This window comes from Salvelinus sp. IW2-2015, linkage group LG16, assembly GCF_002910315.2.
Source record: "Salvelinus sp. IW2-2015 linkage group LG16, ASM291031v2, whole genome shotgun sequence".
NCBI lineage: Eukaryota > Metazoa > Chordata > Actinopteri > Salmoniformes > Salmonidae > Salvelinus > Salvelinus sp. IW2-2015.
This window is the reverse complement of record NC_036856.1, coordinates 13727707-13752662: the sequence shown is the minus strand read 5'-3', so window position 1 is coordinate 13752662 and position 24956 is coordinate 13727707. Positions and strand designations below refer to the sequence as shown.

The window sequence follows — 24956 nt, the reverse complement described above, 5'->3', positions numbered from 1 at the left end:
GAGAAGTTGCTCTCGGAGGATGTGTTGGTACCATTCTTCATTCATGGCTGTGTTCTTAGGCAAATTGTGAGTGAGCCCACTCCCTTGGCTGAGAAGCAACCCCATTAATGAATGGTCTCAGAATGCTTTACTGTTGGCATGGCACAGGACTGACGGTAGCGCTCACCTTGTCTTCTCCGGACAAGCTTTTTTCCAGATGCCCCAAACAATCGGAAAGGGGATTCATCAGAAAAAATTACTTTACCCCAGTCCAATCCCTGTACCTTTTGAAGAATATCAGTCTGTCCCGGATGTTTTTCCTGGCGAGAAGTGGCTTCTTTGCTGCCCTTGACACCAGGCCAACCTCAAAGTCTTTGCCTCACTGTGCGTGCAGATGCACTCACACCTGCCTGCTGCCATTCCTGAGCAAGCTCTGTACTGGTAGTGCCCCGATCCCGCAGCTGAATCAACTTTAGGAGAAGGTCCTGGCGCTTGCTGGACTTTCTTGGGCGCCCTGAAACCTTCTTCACAACAATTGAACCACTCTCCTTGAAYTTCTTGATGATCCATGATAAATGGTTGATTTAGGTGCAATCTTACTGGCAGCAAAATCCTTGCCTGCGAGGCCTTTTTGTGCAAAGCAATGATGACGGCACATGTTTCCTTGCAGGTAACCATGGTTGACCGAGGAAGAACAATGATTCCAAGCACCACCCTCCTTTTGAAGCTTCCAGTCTGTTATTCGAACTCAATCAGCATGACAGAGTGATCTCCAGCCTTGTCTTCGTCAACACTCACACCTGTGTTTACGAGAGAATCACTGACATGTCAGCTGGTCCTGCGGAAATGTTTTTTTGGGGATTCAGTTAATTTGCATGGCAAAGAGGGACTTAGTAATTAATTGCAATTCATCTGATCACTCTTCATAACATTCTGGAGTATATGCAAATTGCCATCATACAAACTGAGGAAGACCTTAGTGAAAATTAATATTTGTCATTCAAAACTTTTGGCCACGGCTGTGCGTAATGGCTGTCATAGGTCTGGAATTTCCAAGACTACTCCTTTACCATTAGGTAACTCCTTCTGTATGTATGCCAGCTTCAAGTCATGCCATTTACCAGAGGACCAACACCTTTGCTCTACAAACCCATCGCCAACGACTATCCAGGGCACTGAAACAGTAACGTCATAGCTTTACGTGTGGGATGGCCTATAGCATTTTATTGCCCTGAGGAAATAAACCAAAATATCCATCTTATTCAAGCAGTAACAGAGACCACAGCGCTTAAATCAGATCACTTTATTGAGATTGTGCAAATTGGTACAGTTGTCTTGAATCTAATTGGTTACTTTTAGGCAAAATAATTGACAAAGTCATATGTACTTCTTAAACTAACGGTGCACATCCAGTCACAATACTAAATCAGGTTAGTGCAACATGTGGCTTCTGAGTAGTCTACAAAGTGGAGGTTAGAAAAAGGACAATGCTTCATTAGTATCAATCATGTTTAGGTTCCATGTACCCTTCAAAAAAACAAACCATTTAGAAATCGCCTTCCATTCTGATTAATACATTAGTATTAGAATTTGTCGTTGTCCAGAAGCAGAAAGCCCATCTCTTACACTTGGTCCTTTTTCAGGAAGTATTACTATGGATGTGACTATGGCAACAAAAGCAGAGAAAATTCAAAACTACACCTTAAAACATTTTAATAAGTAGTTAAAATCCAAAAAGCTTGGATTTTTTTGCAATGATTAGCCTTTTAAATTCTCAACAGCGCATGTATTAAATACAGCAGGAACTCAGACGAAATTGCATTAATCCTACCTGCTGCGTTTAATTTAGGAACTACCTACAGTATTATAACTTCCACTGCGGAAAATCAAATACAGCGGAGGAAGTAAAATGGACTGTGTTAAGGTGTATCCTATAACTCAGCCAACTATGTGATGTTGAAGGGTCAGGGCACACATCTGAAGTCAAAAGGCTTCAAGTCATTCATTTACCTACTTATTTACCTAGTTCAGGGGCCTGATTAATGTCATTTTCCCCCAGCCCTATAACTAAACACACCTGATTAAACTAATTGCATTCTAAACTGAAGACAATGATTAGTTGATTATTGGAGTCAGGTGTGGTAATAGGGCCTGGGGCAAAAGCATGTCAGTGTCCAAACATTTCACATTCGAGTAGTAACAGCCACCTGTTGCTTAACAGGTGGCTGTTCATGCTTGCAAATATAAGAGCAGATATTTAGAAGTGAAGGACAGTGGAGGAAGCTATAAGCACACATAGAAAAACCACCAATAGATCATTCCCACGTAAACGTTTACAATGGACTTCACTACGAACAAACACTTCTAGAACGGCAATAAAACTCATGCAAAAACATGTTTTTTTTGCCAATGGCCTTAAGCCGAAAGCACAATATGGAGAGAAATATAGAAGAGGACAATTCAGTCCATTTCTCAAGACATTAACATTCAAGAATTTAAAAATGTAAAGTTGTTTAAAATTCGCAGGGTGCACTAGATTATGTGACGCTCAGCAAATGCTCTTCATCCTGGAAGATAGTCATCAGGATATCTGTCAGGAAAGAAAGGGGACTGACAATTAGATTGAGAGCTTAACCTCTACAGGAGGTTTACTGCTTTGATTTTGCAATCAGAATAAATGAATTTGAAATAGGCTCATCCAGTCGAGTGGGTTGATTCAAAAGCCCTCACACACACACACCTCATCTTCTCTCAGTTGGAGTTCCTTTGCCTGACATCCTTGTGGTTTGTGGCAGCATTGCTTTTCCTGAAAGACATTTTCCATCTAGAACTTTACAAACAATACAGCAATGTATATCTTTATTACCCCTTTTTCGTGATATCCAAATTGGTAGTTACAGCCTTGTCCCATCGCTGCAACTCCTGTACTGACTCGGGCGAGAGCCATGTGTCCTCCGAAACACGACCCTGCCAAGCCGCAAAGCTTCTTGACATACTGCCCGCGTAACCTGGAAGCCAGCCGCACCAATGTGTCGGAGGAAACACCGTACAACTGGCMACCGTGTCAGCGTGCATGCACCCGACCCGCCACAGGAGTCGCTAGAGCACGATGGGACAACGACATCCCGGCCGGCCAAAACCTCCCCTAACCCGGACGACGCTGTGCCAATTGTGCGCCGCCTCATGGGTCTACCGGTCACGGCCACCTGCGACAGCGTTGGATCGAACCCAGGTCTGTAGTGACGCCTCTAGCACTGCGATGCTGTGCCTTAGACCCTTGCGCCTCTCGGGAGGCCCATTTATATATTTTCTTTGTGAGAAATTAATTGTATTGCATTTTTACATGTCAGTGTAAAATGTGTACTTACAGGGGAGCAGAACCTGAGTCCTCATCTATAAAGCAGCACAGGGACAAGAGAAAAGATGTGTCAACAGCTGAATTGGTCAGAGACTGTCTGGTAGGGAGACATTCTAATGAGATTAAGGCATGGAGAAAATTCTTTCCACAGACAATGAAGGAAATGGTGACAAAGCGCCAAGTATTTCTTTAAGTAGGCCATTGTCAAGTGATTGCAGTCAAACAAGCATACACTGCCATAGTTCTATCTACAATAAGCAAATAGTTACATCGCTTGAACTTAAAATAATTTCATTTAAAAAGAAAACTGCAGTTATGACAAATCTACCTACACTGTGTTCTGAACATCACTCAAAACAACACAAACAGGACAACCAAGTGAAAAGAGAAAACTTGCAGGGACAATGCAACACCGAAAACGGTTCTAAACAAAGCGTACAGGCAGACTGCAGATTAAAAGGAACCGTCTGGACATGACCATTCAGTCACCGGTTAAATCAAAGAATAGGTGCCCTCAGGCAATGAATGAGATCAATGAAATGATATCCCTATTATAAAAAACTAAAATGACTTGTCATGCATGAGATCAAGATGCAGATGGCACACAAGACAAGATATTAAAAAAGGTACACACAGAAATAAGACATAACCAGAGKAACTTCCTGCTTACAGACGTCAACTGTCTGCAAGCAGGAAGTTGCCCCGTGATATCATACTGCTGTGTGTACCTTTAAAACCCTAAACCCTTAGGTGTTTCCAACACTACAAACCATGACAGGCCTAATTTCCATCTCCAGATAAATCACATGAATTAGGCCATTTGACCCTTTTACAGGCATGACAAAAACACATTGATTGGTGGGCATAAAAATGTGGCAAATTTTTAGCAGTCTGAAAATATAATACAAATTTTGCCCAAATTGGTCCAATGTATGAATGCAAGGCCAGTGGAAGAGTTCCTATTAGATATATTCTTAACAGGTGAACGCAGTGCATTCCCACAGCTTCTCAGTTACGGTCATCTCAGCCACTTCCGTCTGACATGCAGTTTTGATCACTTACCAAAACGCAAACGCAGCAGCGAACAGAGAAATACAAAACGGAGGGAGAAAAAAGTGTTCCAATAGAAAACCCAATTGCTTTTGATCAAATGAAATTACTAAAATCATAAGTGGAAAACATATTTAAATTGCAAATCAAGAAGACCAAGTAAATAACAGTAAACCTATATCCAAACCGTTAAGAAAAGACAAAGTGTTGAGATATCATTAAAATGGCAGCTAATGCACAGCAATCTTTGGAGAATGACAGTGCATCTGAAACTAAGACACTGGAGGGCAGCAGACACCCACAGCCAAATCATATTGACTTAGCGAGGTATGCTACCTCAGAAATCATGAATGGCAAAACAAGAGTATTTCGTTTCTGCATTTCTCTGCGGGTGTTTCTACGTACCGTCGTTGATCTCATCAGGCTTTCTCCTCTTCTCGTAGATGAAGATGATGCTGACCAGGATGATGACCTCGGCCACGATGCCCAGGAAGGGCCAGAGAGCGGCCAGGCGGCTGCGGACGCGCAGGTGGATCGTGTCGGAGGCCGAGTCCACTTCTCTGGTACCGTAGCACATGTAGTCACCCATGTCCATGGCGATGTCCAGGTCGTTGATGGTCAGGGTGGTCCTGTTGGGGGTGCTCTTGATCTCATACCTGTCAGTACCGTTGGTGATGGCCTGAGAATGACATAAACAGGGAGCAAAAAGTCATTGAATACTCAACTCTTATCTAGGGCAGAGACCTCTTTGGATAGTACTAGTGCGTGTGACCTCTTTGGATAGTACTAGTGCGTGTGACCTCTTTGGATAGTACTAGTGCGTGTGGCATTACTGGGACTTCAATCAAGATATTGATTTAGGTAGTCAACAATTCCTAACATTGGAAAATAACTGCAGCATGTGACTTCAATCACTCAGTTCAGCATCAGGGGTTATTCTGGCTCAGTGAAACTAATTGTGTTAAGCCTAATGGTGTATCAATGACGGTAAACGCGTACCGTCTTCAGCATTTCTTCTCCTTCCAGTTTGTACCACTTCCAGTCAGTAGGCAGTGGATATGCATGACTGACACACACCAGCACACCCTTGTCCTGCTCATTTCCATGCTCAGAGCGTTTGTAGGCCGAGACATGGACAGCAGCTAGTGACAAACACACGGATGCAGGTATTTAATCAGATAGCCGCGAATCATCCAACACACCTGCAGTTGTATAAAACTGGCTATAAGCCCATTACAGCTTTCAGATACTACCTTTTTAGTGCACTTTGAGTAACATTCATCGGCATAGCTAATGTCAGTAGAAGAGACTTCACTTTAAAATAAGTTAAAACGGATTACGTACTTTTGACTTCAATGGATTTCTTCACCACAGGATCAGACAGGAAGACGCAGTCATATACTCCACCCGAATGGAAGTCAATTTTAGCCACGCTAATGGGGGAAAAACAACAACGTAAGCCCTAAGGACGGGAAACACAGGCCTACAGACGTCACTCAATGGCTTTGAACACATCCCAGTCATGAAGTCACTTTGCCTGTAAAAACACACTACAAAAGATGCTGCCCCAACAGGCTGAACTTCAAATGGCTCCCTGTTGCTGTTGAGAATGAGAAGCAACCGCATAAAAATAAACTGCCCCTCTCCTTGTTACAAACGCTTCTACTTCCCCCTGGTAACAACAATCGGACATGTGTCGGCACTGGAACCCTCGCTGCTCTTTACTTCTGATGGGGAATTATGGTTATTATGTGAGAGTGAAAGAGTGGAAGTGCTAGGGGGCGCTTATCCGTGCTGCTGCCAAGTATAACCAAAGCTGCACAGTCCAGCTCGCTGCTAATTAATGGCAGGGAATGCCTGAGCAGGGCCTGGAGTGTTACCATTAATGGATGGTATATGTGTGTGTGTGTGTGTGCGATAGAGTGAGGGAGAGCTAACATGTAGAAAATATATGGAGGAAAGGTTGGAGTGGTTGTTCAGTGCTGCTGTGCGGTCAAATCTGTGTGACCTACCGCCCTGCTGACCAAACATTAAAAAGGCATGGTTGCTAATAATGACAAGCAATGACTGCTAGGTTCAGGACAATAGCTGAATCTCAAATCAGCGTGCCCAACGCCGGGAAATCGTTCTATAGCTCAGAGGGATTCCCGTCCATCTGGTGGCTCAAACATGTAAACACACGCTGCCTGCCTGGCAGGCACTTACATGTACTCGGTGTAGAGAGCAGCAGAGTCCTGCTTGGATGACTCGATCACATTGCCATTCCTCATCCAGTAATGACCTTTGACTATGGACGAGGGGTTAGTCAGGTTGCACGAGAGGATGGCAGAGGTCTGGTTGTTCACCTCCATAGGTGAAGACACAATTAAGGGATCTGTAGACAAAGTCAACATATTAATAAGCCATCCTTTGACACGACCACTTCTAGTAGGATCATTACCGTAGTAACGTTACCATGACGACAAGCCAAGCGTAACTAATTCTTGCATGTCTTTTCACGTACAGGATATTGCTAAAATAGTTTAGGGTAACTAAACACACAAAATAAAATGTTATATCTAAGTAGTGGATTTAATCCAAACTTAAAAGGTATGCATGTATAGGGTTTACAGGATAAATGGCTCTTGATACCAACATGTTGCAGCACAAACCTTGACTGTTCAGGGATTGACTTTGCTTTACTATCCTTTATCCTAAACTTCAGTGACAACTGATAAGGTCTAGCTTAGCTTGTCAAATGTTATTACTTTCATAATCAAATTTCAAGCCAAGAACAGCACAATATAAAAGGCAGCGCAGAGCTTTCCAAGAAGAGGCGGATCACATGGGCAGGCACCTAAAAATGGAGAGCTCTGGCTGAACCAAGAGTTCAAGAGAAGAGGGGTTACACAGGGAAGTTAATCTAGGAGACCATGAGGACAGGTGCTTGTAATCAACACATGCAGAAGAAGCAACCGGCAAGGTATGGTAGGTTGGTGTTCCACTAACAGAGAAGAGGAACAAATAAGAGGATCTTTTGGTTTGGTTCAGGTAGAGAAAACAAATACTGTCAATAAATACTGGAAAGATGCCCTATGGCTGAGAATCAGAAAGCTGGGTTGCTATCTCCTGTAGATAATTTAGTACTCCTAAAGAGCCTAGTCAGGTCTAACAGGTCTAAAGAGTGTAAACACCACAGGACAGTGTCAATGTTAGTATCAATTACACATTCTATACCTTGGACAAGACAGCAAAATAGACAAAATGGAAGCCAACAAGAAGCTAACCAACCCATAATCTGACCCTTTTATAAACAAAATGAACATTTTATGATTCAAAAATTAGATGTGGCCATTTGGAGGTTTCAGACCTTATGACCAGTATTATCAATATTATGTGAAATATTTTCCTAATTCATTTAAAGTAAGGCTTTGACATAGGCCCAGTAAAAAAAAGGCATCAGATTGAGGGTAGTGCTACGGCAGGTAGGACACGTCTAAGGAGAGGCCCGGCCACGCCTTGTGGTCAGGTTTGCTTTCCACTACTGGACATCATGGGAGCTCAGTGAGGGGAGAGTAGGGGAGTCTGGGTCAAACAGGGCAGAGGGCAGGAGAAGGTGTGGGACAGGAGCTGGACCCCTCGCTGTCCTCTACAGGGAGACGCTGCCTGGCTGTACGTAGGACCTCCCAACACTCACATTCAAACACTATAACGTTAGCCTGCGAGCGGATCCACTTGATTTTGGGTGCCTTCTTCAGCTCGTTGCGGTCGGGGTCGTTGGAAGCGCGGCACTCGTACGTGCCGGAGTCATTGAGCGTGAGGTTTAAGAGGTGAATGGAGCTGGTGGCGTGCAGGATGTAGGTGGCGTTGATCCCGACACGGTCTTGCCGAGCCCCATCGAACAGCTGGGTCATGGTCTCGTCAGGCTCCTCGCCCTCTATGAACCACCACTGCACCTCTGGGATGGGGTTCCCTGTCACCTCACAGTGCAGCTCTGCAATGTCCTCTATCAGTTTCATCTGGGACAGGGGCGACTTGACAAAACCAGCTGAACAGGCCATTGTGGGGGAGGGGTGGTTTACATTGATTTGGGTTCAGATTGGTTTTTAGCAAATCCGACAATTTTATGGAGGTGAAAGTAAAATGCGATGGAAAAGGCAAGCAGGCAAAAAAGAAAGAAACAAAAGGTTAATAAAACACATGAATGAGAGAAGGAACATGAAAAGAGTAGGGGTTTGAGTATCATAATTAACCAAAATAGTTCATGCCAAATGGCTTTTTAGAGTCCTTGATACTCAGACCCATTGCAGATATAGACAAGTTGAATGACTTGCATTAAATCAAAAGCCACTAATAAAAACATATACATTTCATGAAGGGCAAGTGAAAATATGTTTTCTTTTGGTTATTCATCGCACGAGTGGGCAAAGCAGATGGACGAAAATTTAAATGTCAGATATGATTCAAAACTGTGTCTGTAAATCGATTACATTCTCTGTCAGTTTGTCATTGTGTTGAGAAGTGCAGGGCTTAGTTATTAAACGAAACACCTGATCTGACGTGGAGGACATTCTGTACAGGATTTAATACCCAGGAGGAGCAACAGAGGAATAACATTTGCACGGCCCGAGGCGCACTCTGTAGAGTCAGCCCCCTGTAGTGTTATTTCTACCGAAGCCCACGGAACAATCTTAAAGCAACACAGGAGAACAAAACCGTGGCATACCTTCAAAATCCAGGCACACTTGAATAAACAACCCAAGAGATCAGTGATGAGAAATTCTTCAGAACAAACTCAGGGATCCCTATGTAGCGCTGCTTGAACAAAGACCACCATGTTCGGACAACGCCTGAGCCACACCCTCTTCCTTTATTGTATCTTTGCATAGTAGGACAACAATGTGTGGTGGTAGGTGGACATTTTCTGAATAGTTGGCCCCCTGAAGACCAGAAACAGCATGTACCCATTTACATGTCCAAAGTCAAACTTGTGGATTGGGGTTGGAGGCACAGCTGCCTCTGGCTCTAAAAATCATGTGACCTTTTAGCTAAGGGTGGCAGGATCCTTTTAACCATAACAAAAAGGTCACCTTCATAGCAAAGGCTGTACAAAACAAACCCAAGTAAATGCAGATAGTGACTTCACATAGGCCTGAACGAAAATCATAACTAAAACGAGTTTCTCTAGCTTGTATCAAACTTAGTAACCTACCAGCAAGTTCCATCAAAAAAAAAAAAAGAATAATAATAAAACATTTTGGAAAGAGACCTGACCAAGAAGTCCGCTCCAGTATACCACTCCTGAAATCAGTGTGACTCACCAGTACTGTAGGCTACATGTAGTCCTAACTGGCCTAGCATAGCAAAAAGACAGAAGCCTGACTGCATGGAATGGTTGTCAAGTTAATGTGCTACAGTTTTCTAACTACATAGGGTCATGCTCCACAGGCCACCTACTCAGTGTAAACTAGGTTTCTATTATGTGTGAATGTTAGCTGGGGACAAATAGGATGTTTCAAAAGCAGGTGTGATAGGCATGTGACTGCAAAATATAAACACYAACACAAAATGTCCTGCAACAGGTGAGAAATAGTGATCATAGTCATTACAGTTGTTTGTATGCAGCATTTAGCCTACCCAGTGACCAATTATGCTGACATAAAATGGTCGCCCAGAAAATGGGCACACAATCAAAAGAGCAAACCAACAACATGAATCCTGAACACACTTTCCGGGGCAGACAGGGAAATAAATGCTACTAGCAATAAAGATTTATCTGAGAGTCATCTGTATTAATATTCTGTTACATAAATCAATGGGCTTTTATGAGCCCATCGTACTTCATGACTCCGCTCATTTGCATAGGAAATGCTTCAAAAAGTGCTTTTCCTGACCTCGTTTAACCGAAGGGAAAATGGTTGCTTGCTTTCTATAACCTACTTCTCCAACCAACGTTTTGCTCAAAACGAAGCTGGAGCGCAACAGAAATATAATTGTATTAATGATCTGGAGTTGCCATAGCGGAAAACTGCCCGTCCAGCATGGGGACTGCCTGTGTGCTGTATCTTCAGAGGCATCTAAAGCTTTCATGCCACTCTGTATATCTGGGTCAATGGAGGACCTCACAGAGTAAAAGGCCCAATGCAAAGTCCAGTCTCCCCAGACTGTCCTGAAAAATCAATGTTTTTTGTTAGGTTTACCAATTGAAATCATTGGGAGCATATAGGGCAGGTTACAGTGTGGGACTTTTCTATAAAATCTGCTTTTTAAAAAGCAAAATACAAGGCAAGTTTCAAACATTTGGTACGGTTTTTAGGATTAACCAAAACCCTTAGGCCTAAAATGGAGCCTTTTCCTCACCAAATTAAGGGAGCTGGCAAACTACTCGCAATATTATATATCATCCCCATCGTTCCCTATTTAGAATGTTTTAGTGTCATTAATTGGTTCAACACACATTAAATCATCATAATGAATCCACATACTGCCTTGTTTCTTTGACACTGAACATAAATTAATACAATGGACCCTCACCCTGAATTGGCTAAGTTAACAATGAGTACATCATCCACTGCATGCAATGCTTTATTAAGTACTCAAGGTTGCGTAATGTATATAGACTGCCACGGCTTGCGGCTCTTTCAGGCTTAGAAAGTCAGCACAATCTTAAATAGACAAGGCAGTGGTTGTGACGGAATGTTATAATGAGATTAAGGTAATCTAAATGTGTTGCAGTCGCCACTAAAAACAAACTCCCACAACAATCTTGTAAACAAAGCTTCTTGCTTGTTTTACACATTTCATGTAACACATTCACATACATTTGTAAACATAGAAAAACATAATATTCTGTGTGAATTTAAATGTGGTAGCATGTTGTACCTCAATTGCATGTTATTAATCTCCATAGAAAAGGTTACACCCGATTGAGGTCAAATATAGGCCTACTTTTTTACTTATTTAAATGGGATGTCTTTATATAGGACACAGCAGCTAACCTGCTAGTTAAAGTCTAATGAGTCAGGCAGACAAACTGGTCTACACCGGCTTAAAGACTGCAGCTAAAACAAGCCAGAAGCAAAAGCTGAGCTTTGGCTCTCACACAAAACTAGCTGAGACTTGAAAACACAAGTGTCTGCTAATTTACAAATCCAACACAAAAAAAATACATTCGTTTATTTCTTCATAAACCAGCCAAAAGCAACTGCATTGGCTMGTTTATGAAAAATAAACCAACGTCTATGATATTTGGCCAAAGGTGGTGTTGGATCGCATGAAAAATTAGCAAATTAGCTAGCTAGTAGATACTATCTGTAAATGTTGTTGACACCAGTTTGCCTATTTAAAACAGGTTATTTAATAAAAACGATTTTTATGAAGATGGCAGGTTCCAATTGCAAAATAAACTATTTTACCTAGCGTTAACCGTTACAAGGCAGTGATTTTGATCACTGCAATGTGTATAAATTAGCTGCCTGGTTAAGCCATTCATTGACGCTAACTACCTTTAGCGCCTCTACTAAACTTAGTATCTTCTTGCCGGCGGAGTTTGGTTAAAAGCCCAGACGCTCGTTCTTAATATTAACATGCATCGCTTGCAGTAAAAGTTTGGAAACACAAGGAAAGTAGCCATCTTTCATATCAGCAAGAATTCATTTTCAAAAAAACTAAAAGGTTCAAATACTACACACCTTTAAAGGGTCAGTGTTCCCATACTGCCATATTACAGCGCTGGTGTACAGAAGACAGACGCGGCCACCTATTAGTTATCTAGCGTGATCGAACAGTGTCGCGAAAGTATAGTTCATCGGATGGTTGCTAGAAAATACCCTACCGTTACACTTGTTCAGTGAGCTGCACTGGGCTTGGAAAACTTACCTTAATGCATGAATGGGATATGCTACTGTACCTTTATCCACAATATATAAATACAGTTGAAGTCGGAAGTTTACATACACCTTAGTCAAATACATTTAAACTCCGTTTTTCACAATTCCTGACATTAAATCCTCATAAAAAATTCCCTGTCATAGGTCAGTTAGGATCACCACTTTATTTTAAGAAAGTGAAATGTCATATTAATAGTAGAGAATGATTTCAGCTTTTATTTCTTTCATCACATTCACAGTGGGCCAGAAGTTCACACACACTCAATTAGTATTTGGTAGCATTGCCTTTAAATTGTTTAACTTGGGTCAAACATTTCAYGGAGCCTTCCACAAGCTTCGCACAATAAGTTGGTTGAATTTTGGCCCATTCCTCCTGACAGAGCTGGTGTAATTGTAGGTTTCCTTGCTGACACACGCTTTTTCTGTTCTGCCCACAAATTTTCTATAGGATTGAGGTCAGGGCTTTGTGGTGGCCACTCCAATACCTTGACTTTGTTGTCCTTAAGCCATTTGCTACAGCGTTGGAAGTATGCTTGGGGTCATTGTCCATTTGGAAGACCAATTTGCGAGCAAGCTTTAACTTCCTGACTGATGTCTTGAGATGTTGCTTCAATATATCCACATAATTTCCCCTTCCTCATGATGCCATCTATTTTGTCAAGTGCACCAGTTCCTCCTGCAGCAAAGCACCCCCACAACATGACGCTGCCACCCCCGTGCTTCACAGTTGGGATGGTGTTCTTCGGCTTGCAAGCCTCCCCCCTTTTCCTCCAAACAATGGTCATTACGGCCAAACAGTTCTATTTTTGATTCATCAGACCAGAGGACATTTCTCCAAAAGTACAATCTTTGTCCCCATGTGCAGTTGCAAACCATAGTCTGGCTTTTTTATGGCGGGTTTGGAGCAGTGGCTTCTTTGCTGAGCAGCRTTTCAGGTTATGTCGATATAGGACTCGTTTTACTGTGAATATAGATACTTTTGTACCCGTTTCCACCAGCATCTTCACAAGGTCTTTTGCTGTTGTTCTGGGATTGATTTGCACTTTTCGCACTAAAGTACGTTCATCTCTAGGACAGAACGCATCTCCTTCCTGAGCAGTAAGGCGGCCGCGTGGTGTTTATACTTGCGTACTATTGTTTGTACAGATGAACTGGGTACCTTCAGGCATTTGGAAATTCCTCCCAAGGATGAACCAGACTTGTGGATGTCTACAAAAAAAATTCTGGGGTCTTGGCTGATTTCCCCATGATGTCAAGCAAAGAGGCACAGAGATTGAAGGTAGCCCTTGAAATACATCCACGGGTACACCTCCAACTGACTAAAATTATGTCAATCAGCCTATCAGAAGCTTCTAAAGCCATGACATCATTTTCTGGAATTTTCCAAGCTGTTTATAGGCACTGTCAATTTAGTGTGTGTAAACGTCTGACCCACTGGAATTGTGACAGTGAATTAAGTGAAATAATCTGTCTAAACAATTGTTGGAAAAATTACTGGTGTCATGCAAAAGTAGATGTCCTAACTGACTTGCCAAAACTATAGTTTGTTGACAAGAAATTTGTGGAGTGGTTGAGAAACAAGTTTTAATGACTCCAACCTGTAAGTGTATGTAAACTTCTCACTTCAACTGTATTTAGTTCTGGTAAAGTGTCCTTTTTGTTCTCATGCTAGCGAGCTGTAGCCACAACAGCCATTGTGCAATGGCACTTCACGTAGAACAAAGGAGCTGATTGGCTAACACCATCCAAAACGCTAGCTAGTATGAGGACTAGAAGGGCAGTTTTACAGGAAAACAAGCATTATTTCAATCTTCTTGCTGTATCAGTTATGGATACAGGTACAATTTGGGGCACAGTGGCATATCCCATCCCTGCACAAAGGTGCATTTTCCGACCTATATCTTACACCGCATCCACATTGCATTCCTACCCCAGTGCAGCGAATTGTAAACAATCATAATGGTAAGGTTGGTATCTTATAATCTCCACCCGGCACAGCCAGAAGAGGACTGGCCAACCCTCATAGCCTGGTTCCTCTCTAGGCTTCTTCCTAGGTTTTGGCCTTTCTATGGAGTTTTTCCTAGCCACTGTGCTTCTACACCTGCATTGCTTGCTGTTTGGGGTTTTAGGCTGTGTTTCTGTACAGCACTTTGATATATCAGTTGATGTAAGAAGGGCTATATAAATAAATTTGATTGATTTGATTTCTGGCACACAGCATATGGATCTGTGCAAAACTGCTACAGTAGCTAAGTGTATAATTTTTTATTATAAAGTCTTTCTCGCTGATATTAAAGTGGCATATCAGCATATGTTTAGAAAACATTTTAGCAAGGGATGATAGACGTTTCTAAATGCGTCGGAATTGTAGTTCACATGGAGCCAACCGTGGACGAGGCAAACCGCTGAAAACCCTACGGAGAAGTAGTCTGAAATGATCAATGGTTCCTACGCTTGGAACGCTGGGACCATTATACTAGCTAACGTTAGCCAACTTAGCTAACGCATTACAAAAGAACGTTTTGCTTCCTAGCTAGCTAGCGCACTGGTTCATTTTCTAAGGTAGCTCGATGGCAAAAACTGATTTAAAAACGTTGGGAAAACATTAAACTGTAAAAAATAATGTCATAACTACGTTTACGAAAACACTATATCAAATCAATAATTGAAAAGCGCTAACGTTAGCTTGTTTGCTACCAAGCCAGTGAGTTAGCACGGCACACACAACGGAGTTAGTCTAACTAACTCAATGACTGTATGATGTCTAACTAGCTAGAAAGCAAGCTAAAAATATTACCTGTTAGGGCATCGGCTCCGTACAAGCACAAGAGGAGGGCACTTAAACCCCACAGCAATTTCATTTCGACGATGTCCTTTTCTAGCACAGATATATACTTTCACAATTTTTTTAATACGTTAGCTCTGCTCCACCATCGACCGAGTTGGTCGTCCTCTGCTTGTTCCTCAATTAAATCGGTCACGTCGTGAAATAGCACGTACACATGACATGACGCTCGGGCGTGACCAAAATAGATTTGATTACCAAACCACAGAGTTTCTAAACCCAGAGGCGCAGCATCACTCCCGGAAACAGACTCTTCATACTTCCGTCAGCAGATAAGGCCAGGGTTTGAGAAGTCAAAGGGCGCGTTTGAGTGGTAAGGTGAAAGTAGCCGACTGTAGAAGGATGTCAGAAGAGTAAAGTCGAGGGAGGTACACTTGCACCAACAGCAAGTCGGACAACTTATGCTATTTCTAGGAAACGCGAAAATGGCATAAATGGCATTCTCCTTTGTTTCTGCTGATAAAATCAATATTTATTGGTCACATACACATATTTAGCAGATGTTATTGCGAGTGTAGCGAAATGCTTGTGTTCTTAGCTCCAACAGTGCAATAGTATCTAACAATTTACAACAATACATACAAATCTAATAGTAAAATAATGGAATTAAGAAATATATAAATATTAGATTGAGCAATGTCAGAGAGGCATTGACGAAAATACAGTAGAATAGAATACGGTATATACATATAAGATGAGTAAAGCAGTATGTAGACATTAAAGTGGCCAGTAATTGCAAGTCTTTGTGTATAGGGCAGCAGCCTCCAAGGTGCAGGGTTGCGTAACTGGGTGGAAGCCGGCTAGTGATGGCAAGAAAGTGGCTGCTATCGAAATTCCACTTCTCCTGCACAAAGCTGAACATGATCCATTTTTTATACCTTTATTTAACTAGGCAAGTCAGTTAAGAACAAATTATTATTTTCAATGACAGCTTAGGAACAGTGCCTTGTTCAGGGGCAGAATGACAGATTTCTACCTTGTCAGCTCGGGGATTCGATCTGAGCACCTTTTGGTTATTGACCAACCACTAGGCTAGCTGCCGCCCCAACATGTTCCAATGAATGAATATCCTGATGATAAGGAATTTAGATACCAGCCCAAGTTCTTTCTAACATTCACTAGACTTGTTTTGTATTTTTGTGTTGGTTTTCTCAAAATATAACTAGGTAGTGAGTACATAGGCTACTAGAATGGGATATGCTCCATTGTATTTCATTACTTAATGCCCATGTACCTTCCTCATTATTATTTGTGATTGTGCAACATGGAATTGTAACAAATGTGATTAAATGGATTCCACAAAAAATCTTACTGTATGGAAATTTGGATCACATGTAGGCCTATGTAATTAGATTGTAAAGATAAAGATGTATTTAAACTCTAAATAGTCATCCACCCAAAACAGTAAATATGTAAGGGATAATCAACGAAGGGCTATGCGTTCTGTGGAAAATAATGAACGACGTGGAAGATGTGTTCCACGACGCTAGCAGAGTGGAACTGACCTTCCACGGAGTTGCATTATTCTCCAGAGAACGCATAGAGCCCCGAGATGATTATCCCTTTCATACCATGGTTATAATTTGTTGCCGCTATAATGTGTTAATTTGCTGGTAATGTGTTCAACGTCCACTGCTTTTGAGTTGACGGCCTGTACATGCTCAGTTAGGCCACAGTTAGACCCGATGACGTGTTGCTGCGCATGAGTTTCGCTAGCCAACGTCGCCTATCGGGGAAGCAGTTTCTTCATTTATTTTATTTAACCAGGTYAATTGCCAAAGAACACTTTCCCATTTACTGCAACGACCTGGGGGATAGTTACAGGGGAGAGGAGGTGGGATGAATTAGCCAGTTTGAAACTGGGGATGATTAGGAGGCCATGATGGTATGAGGGCCAGATTGGGAATTCATACTGTTTTTGACAAAACCCCCTTTGGAAAATGACAAAGCAAATGCTAAATTTTTGGGGGCATGTCAATCATGGATGTTATTCTCACACAATACCAGACAACCATTTATATGGTTTACTCTTAAAGTGGTTCAGGAAATCTGACTAAATAGGTAGGTGTATCAGTGGCAATGAATCTAGAGACCTATTACATTTCTTTGGAGGGACTGACAGCTTGAGCAATTGTTTTGTATTATAATATAAACAGAATTGTGGCAAGCAATTCTTCAAATATAAGTTTATAAGACTTGCCATTTCTACGAATTACTCTGTTTTAGAAGCTAAAAATGTGAACTCATTCATGATGTTCATGTTAAAAGAGAAGTACCAATGTTGCATTGGGTGTATTGTACAATAGGCATATTTAATGATACTTAAAGTACATTAGATACCGTATAATTAAATATTTGGTCCTAAAATACAGCAGGCACTGGATTTGTTGTGTAACGTTTATCCAAGACATGCCCTTTGGTGGATCTCACAAGTAAAAAAAAACTGGACAACAATTATTTTCCCTTAACCAAACACCTTGCCAAAGAGGGGTGTGTAATTTCCAGTGTTGGTCATTKATTAGTTCATTGTATTACCCTCTGGTGAGTTCACAACTTCTCGGGGTAGTAAATGTGATATCATTGCTCTAAATGGGGGAGTATGAGACACTGTCCCAGAACAATTGTTGATTATAGCCCTTGAAAACAATCGTTATGTCCATTATGCAACAAGGCTTTGTTTTATATAGGGTGACAAAACAATTACCTACAATTCCAAACTGTATGAATAGTTGTATTGTTGTTTCAGGCAACCACATCAGAGGGTTGCGTGACAAACAGTAGCCATTTTGTATTACACTCCCACCTAGTGTCAAACCCATGTTCCACTGGATTTCATAAGGTGAATGCACCAATTTGTAAGTCGCTCTGGATAAGAGCGTCTGCTAAATGACTTAAATGTAAATGTAAATGTCGGCATGAGCATAAGTAATCGACACTGAGTGACTGAAATCTACTAGATAACCCATGAGTAATAAGATATTGGTCTGATAGCATTATCATTTCTGGGACAATATATAGATTATATAGATGTTTGAACTACCGAGCACCAAATTTCCATCCAGACATGTTTATAAGCTTTATATATATATATATACAGTGGGGAGAACAAGTATTTGATACACTGCTGATTTTGCAGGTTTTCCTACTTACAAAGCATGTAGAGGTCTGTAATTTTTATCATAGGTACACTTCAACTGTGAGAGACGGAATCTAAAACAAAAATCCAGAAAATCACATTGTATGATTTTTAAATAATTAATTTGCATTTTATTGCATGACATAAGTATTTGATCACCTACCAACCAGTAAGAATTCCGGCTCTCACAGACCTGTTAGTTTTTCTTTAAGAAAGGCCTCCGTTCTCCACTCATTACCTGTATTAAACTGCACCTGTTTGAACTCGTTACCTGTATAAAAGACACCTGTCCAACACCAACAATCAACAGATTCCAACCTCTCCACAATGGCCAAGACCAGAGAGCTTTGTAAGGACATCAGGGATACAATTGTAGACCTGCACAAGACTGGGATGGGCTACAGGCAATAGGCAAGCGCTTTGAGAAGGAAACAACTGTGGCGCAATTATTAGAAAATGGAAGAAGTTCAAGATGACGGTCAATCACCTCGGTCTGGGGCTCCATGCAAGATTTCACCTCGTGGGGCATCAATGATCATGAGGAAGGTGAGGGATCAGCCCAGAACTACACGGCAGGCACTGGTCAATGACCTGAAGAGAGCTGGGACCACAGTCTCAAAGAAAACCATTAGTAACACACTACGCGTCATGGATTAAAATCCTGCAGCGCACGCAAGGTCCCCCTGCTTAAGCCAGTGCATGTCCAGGCCTGTCTGAAGTTTGCCAATGACCATCTGGATGATCCAGAGGAGGAATGGGAGAAGGTCATGTGTCTGATGAGACAAAAATAGAGCTTTTTGGTCTAACTCCACTCGCCGTGTTTGGAGGAAGAAGAAGTATGAGTACACCCCAAGAACACCATCCCAACCGTGAAGCATGGAGGTGGAAACATCATTCTTGGGGATGCTTTTCTGCAAAGGGGACAGGACGACTGCACCGTATTGAGGGGAGGATGGATGGGGCCATGTATCGCGAGATCTTGGCCAACACCTCCTTCCCTCAGTAAGAGCATTGAAGATGGGTCGTGGCTGGGTCTTCCAGCATGACAACGACACGAAACACACAGCCATGGCAACTAAGGAGTGGCTCCGTAAGAAGCATCTCAAGGTGCTTAGCCAGTCTCCAGACCTGAACCCAATGAAAATCTTTGGAGGGAGCTGAAAGTCCGTATTGCCCAGCGACAGCCCCGAAACCTGAAGGATCTGGAGAAGATCTGTAGGGAGGAGTGGGCAAAATCCCTGCTGCAGTGTGTGCAAACCTAGTCAAGAACTACAGGAAACGTATGATCTCTGTAATTGCAAACAAAGGTTTCTACCAAATATTAAGTTCTGCTTTTCTGATGTATCAAATACTTATGTCATGCAATAAAATGCAAATTAATTACTTAAATCATACAATGATTTTCTGGATTTTGTTTTAGATCGTCTCTCATAGTTGAAGTGTACCTATGATAACATTTACAGACCTCTACATGCTTTGTAAGTAGGAAAACCTGCAAAATCGGCAGTGTATCAAATACTTGTTCTCCCCACTGTATATATATAGTTACAAAAAGAAACAATATAGAATCATTCACTTGAATATTGAGCGGTAGCACCCAAAACATCTTTATTTTCAAATCGATTGTTTTGTTCAGGGGTTTACATCATCTGCAAATCAATATTTCACTTAAAATTGTATTTTGTGAATTTTTTACATTAAACTTAATGTATAAACAAAAATCCACTGAAACGCACTGATTATGTATGATTGAATAAGAAAAGGCTGAGTTAGAATGTGTCTAGAAGGTTAACTACAATGGATTTTCCCTCGATAGTTAAGAGGAATTCACTAACATTTGACAGCATCCAAATACATTTTCCAAAAAACCCCAAGCCAAATGTAGTTTGTTTCTTAATTGAAAGAGCAAAATCAATGGCATCAGTGCAACTTAAGTCAATAAGAAACTGAGATACCCAATCAGGTGGACCATACTTATACTCAAACTGGAAATAAAATTATCCTCCATCACTACGACAGTGGATGAATCAAATTATTTAAATATTTTAAAGGTGTGGGCTACAAAGAATCAGAACAGTGCAATTTGAGACCATGTGGCATAGTGCGACAAGCACTGGAAAGTTCCAGGGGATGAAGGGGGAGTGTAGTTGAGACATACGTGATGTGTATGGTTGAGACATACGTGATGTGTATGGTTGAGACATACGTGATGTGTATGGTTGAGACATACGTGATGTGTATGGTTGAGACATACGTGATGTGTATGGTTGAGACATACGTGATGTGTATGGTTGCGGTGGGAACAGGCGGGTCTGAGCAGGTGTAGTAATATCGATGTTGGTTGAAATTTGTGTGCATCAGTTTATTGGTCTTTTGTTTATGTAGGGTTGTTATTGTTTGAATTTTTTTTTTTTTTTTTGTATGAATGATAAATTCATACGTACTTTTGTTTAAAAAAAACGAACTTAAAATTTGATAAGATTGGAAACAAGATGCAGAATCCAAACCAAGTAGACATCCTATACTTAGCCTCCTTTCTCCTCCTCCACTTCTGAAGGTTCCATTTTGAGGCCTACAACTGTACAGCTATGGATGCTACTTTAAAAAAGTGAATGCAATATATTTATCCTTTTTCACAAATTGCTGTGCATCCAAAGTATTAAAATTAATATACCTCTCGTTGTAAAACAACTCTGTCTTGGTAAGAGACCAGAAAAACCTCCCCACCCTTGTCTGCCCTCAGAATGCAGGACTAACTGGCTTGATCTGTTGTTGCATGATGAGGTTATCCAGAGTGACCCCCCCTAATGTTCCTATCCTCCCCAGGTAGGGGGTCAGCCTTCCACCCGGCAAGGCGCACCATTCCTGAAGGCTTGAGGAGAGCCTCAGATGGGGAAGAAACACATTGACTTTCATTTGATTGGATTCCTGCTGGCTCCAGTCCAGTGTGAGACAGCGCTCCAAGTGAGAATGAGACTGGGTGTGTGCTCTTAGTTCCCCTCTACAGCCAGAGACTGGCACCCACTCAGGGCAGTTCACAGGGTGGTGTGAGGTGGGGAATGTTTTTTTAGCAGTTGTTGGCTGAGTTCTCGTTGTTGGTTGAAGTGGAGGACGGGGGTGTAGGGGATGAGGCAGAGGCAAAGTTCATCCCTGATAGACCTGGAGGATTCATAGCGGTGTTCTGTCCACTCAAGCTTTTCCTGCACACTGGACATGTGTCGTGCTGTGGAAGCACACAGGGGCACAAACACAGAATACATCACTATATAATTAGTCATCTTCAAGAATTTAAAGTAGGGCCAGTAGTTTTTACTGACCACTTAACTTTCCTAGGAGAGTGTGGGCCAATATATGTTTGTGGTTAGGTGATGGGGGGGGGGGGTCAGGATAAGGTCATATAGGTTTTGTCAATGATAGCACTAAAAGAAGGGTATATGAGAGGGTATATGAACAGGTCTTACCTGTTCAAGCCAAGGTATTATGCAATCATTATGAAACAAATGATTACACGGAAGTTGCCTAACATTTTCTCCAGCACTGTAGTCTTCTTTACACACTGGACATTCTAGACCTGAGACTGGAAACAGAAAACAAATTCAAGATGTAAATGGCTTAAAAACACCATCAAACCCTATGACCCACTGACTTCCGTAGAAAAAGAACAAGACCACAACAAGTCCAGCCCACAGGTGATGCAAATGACTGTGCTGTACATGTGTTTTAATGTTCAGGGTCACTCACCAACATGCTCCTGTGTGATTGGGATTGTGGGAAGGCTCTTGATTTTGTCCCTGTCAGCTGGCGGCGGGCCAGTGTTCTCAAATTGATTTAATAACTAAGGGACACATAAAAAAAACATTTTTATTTCATACTGCGCAGATCTTGCTGTCCAAACGCAACCCTTTTCACAATGCAAATATGCAGGCATTTGTGTGCTTTTTGACGGTTAATTTAGAAACTTTAATAATGTGAGTGGTAAACAGTCAATACGTACCTGTGTAATGATTGCATCTAGTCCGTTGGCACCCCAGGCATAATCCATGGGGTTTGAGTGGAGCACGCCCCTATAAAAAGGAAGATAAATAAACAAAAAGAAAGAGTCAGTTGGCTGACTTCACCAAAGTTTTACATAATTTTTGTAATTATTATTATTRWTTTTTTWAAATGGGGCATAGTACATCCCAGTAACCTGAGACTAATTGTACTCACCAGGGTCCCACACCAATATTTGGCATTGCCGTAGGGGCGATTATTCCATTCACTAGCTGCTGAATGATTCTACACAAGATGACAAAAAAAAACATGATTATGTTCTGCATGCATCCAAAAATGAAACCTAATTTCATCATTGCTTACATAGAACATGGTTGACAAGCTAAATCATCAAAGCTCAGAGGAAAAGAGACAAGCCTGTCACTGGGAACTGCTGACACATCTAAAGTTAAAAAGGTCCCTCAAGTCACTGAGCTTACCCCTCTAGAGTGGGCACTCCTTCATGTCTCCCTGCCTGTCCACGGATGTCATGGCGGCCGCGAGGTTGCCTGGCGCCGTAACGCTGCCGTGATGCCAACTCCTGTTCTCGCCGATTCTCTGTGTCGCGGTTGTCCTCTGTTCCCTGCCCCGCTCCAAAATCAAAGGAGTCGTCAAAGACTCCCAGAGCAAACTGTCCGTAACCCGATGGGAATGTAGCCATGTGTGAAGAGTCCACATTCTACAAGAAAAGGACATTTAACAAACAGCCGCATTCATAAATTACTTGGAGTTCTTTCCGTATTATTCAATGTTTATAGTCAACAGAAATCCCAACTACGTCAAAATTCAACTGAAGAAATCTTTCCAGAATGCACAAAGGCATGTTTTTGTGTTTGCTAAGATAATATCATGGTCTAGCCTGGGTTTATCAATAAGCAGAATGAATAAGCTGCAAAAACCTCAAACGACTGTTGGTTCTGATCACCGCTGGAGATGGTGGATGTGGACCCATTTTCACTGCTGTTCAGGAAAAGAAACATAGAAATGAACAGTTAGCAATTTTGGAGAAATATTGTTATATTTGTGCACACCCTCTTGACCAGAGTGGTGTAATCATAGGTGAAAAGTTCTGTGATGCCAAGTGACAAAATCAATTGAAATCTTTAATCAGAATGTCAACAGTATGCCTGCCATCACACATTTAACAAACCTTCTTTCCTCCAGCAGTTCCTCGATGAAGCCAGATTCACACCGTGGACATGTGTAATCCTGCAAACAAATATTACAATGCCTTTAGGTGTCCTTTTCACATTCACTACCACACAGTGAGCAATTAGTTATTGAATTCCTACGTCACTACATTCAACTTCAACTTCAAAGAACAAACAGACATAAAAAGGAGATAATAACCCAATTGAAATACAATAATCAACAAATAATCCTGGAAGGACTTGAATTGTGTTCAGTATGTAACTCAGTTGTCATTAGCACCAAACTGGGGAAAGCCTACAGATGAACATTTCATTGTGAGACACACCTTTAGTATTCTATGACAGATTGTTCCAGGCCCTGACTGTTATGCTGGTGTGATTTAACTGAATGGCGCACACACACAGAAAGAATGCAACATGCCATTGTCACTGACTGTAGCATTTCAACACTATACATAATATTTTACATTTGGCATTGGAATATGCCAGAAAATGACCAACCTATGTCTACACTTTCTAGAGAAAACCTTAATGACATAATATAAATATTTACAATAAACTGTTCCTTGGAGATAATGGAAAATTAAGTCAATATCTCACGACCAGCTAAATACAAATCGTCCTCTACTGCAGCTGATCTGGATGTAGTCATAAGGCCTACAGGATGTTTGGACACTGAATGGAATCCTTTAGTAATCATTCATTGCTAATCTGGATGTAACTATCATCACATGCCATTGCCAAGCATTGCTGACTGATATCAAAGGACGTTCTGATGCATTCCTTGGCTAAGAGTGCTTGTCCCATCATGTCAGATTTCTAGCTAGATATGTGAGTCACATTAATATCTTGCATAAATGTAATGCCCTAGCTAAGTAAACTAGTTAGCACGTACACAGCCAAGCTAGTTACTGTAGCTAGTTACAGTAGCTAGTTACAAACGACGCAACTCTAGGCAGGCTGGCTAATAAGCTAGCTATCTTAACCGAACACCATATCAGATACGGTTAGTTGGTTAACTAGATAGTGAGTCTCTGATTTCACACACCATCCTTCCAGGTTAAAAGATTAGCTAACTAGTTCTCATTAGATAACTGTCAGTTGCCAGATATGGACAATCTGGTTAGCTCACGTTACCGTACTGCTTAGCTAGATATTAGCCAGAGTGGCTGTTAGCTAGCTAGAAATGCTAAGGACTCCAAACGTTCAAGACCAACAACAATATATCTACTCTCCACGACTATTGTCTTTAACTTCTTGCTTCTTGTCAACGTTACTTACCGGGAGGCGAGGGCTGATCTCTTCCGAACATCTGTGACAGAAAAACTGTCTGGGCCATGGAGGTGCTTCCGCCATCTTTTTGGTTGTAGAGGGAGACAGTACGGCGAAATGAAGGGGACAAGAGTCATTCGCTCACTATAATATAGAGATTACATCTCAGTGAATGTACGACGCGCTATAATGAAATACCTCAAACTTCCCAAATGTCTTAAATCTGTATTATTCAGTAGGTAGCTAAAGAAAAACAATGGCATCT

The 24956-nt window shown here is 41.6% G+C and overlaps 3 protein-coding genes across 3 annotated transcripts; all 3 read right to left on the bottom strand.

The window, feature by feature from the left end:
• Positions 1-1267: 1267 nt before the first annotated feature.
• Positions 1268-15297, bottom strand: LOC111975350 (basigin). Its single transcript, XM_024003586.2, has 8 exons — positions 15053-15297; positions 6593-6761; positions 5732-5820; positions 5387-5529; positions 4793-5066; positions 3348-3372; positions 2720-2785; positions 1268-2569 (listed from the first exon to the last, which is right to left on the bottom strand). The coding sequence occupies exons 1-7, from the start codon at positions 15114-15116 to the stop codon at positions 2731-2733; spliced, it is 819 nt and encodes a 272-aa protein (XP_023859354.1). The 5' UTR covers positions 15117-15297; the 3' UTR covers positions 1268-2569; positions 2720-2730.
• Positions 6768-15046, bottom strand: LOC111975351 (basigin-like). The gene has a single exon (XM_024003589.2). It carries the CDS (start codon positions 8425-8427, stop codon positions 7957-7959), a length of 471 nt encoding a protein of 156 aa, XP_023859357.1. The 5' UTR covers positions 8428-15046; the 3' UTR covers positions 6768-7956.
• A 5288-nt stretch (positions 15298-20585) lies between the features above and the next one.
• LOC111975865 (E3 ubiquitin-protein ligase RNF126) lies at positions 20586-24816 on the bottom strand. The gene is made up of 9 exons (XM_024004525.2): positions 24701-24816; positions 23419-23477; positions 23168-23228; positions 22709-22947; positions 22446-22514; positions 22231-22300; positions 21978-22071; positions 21698-21813; positions 20586-21459 (listed from the first exon to the last, which is right to left on the bottom strand). The coding sequence occupies exons 1-9, from the start codon at positions 24773-24775 to the stop codon at positions 21304-21306; spliced, it is 939 nt and encodes a 312-aa protein (XP_023860293.1). The 5' UTR covers positions 24776-24816; the 3' UTR covers positions 20586-21303.
• Between the last annotated feature and the right edge of the window lie 140 nt (positions 24817-24956).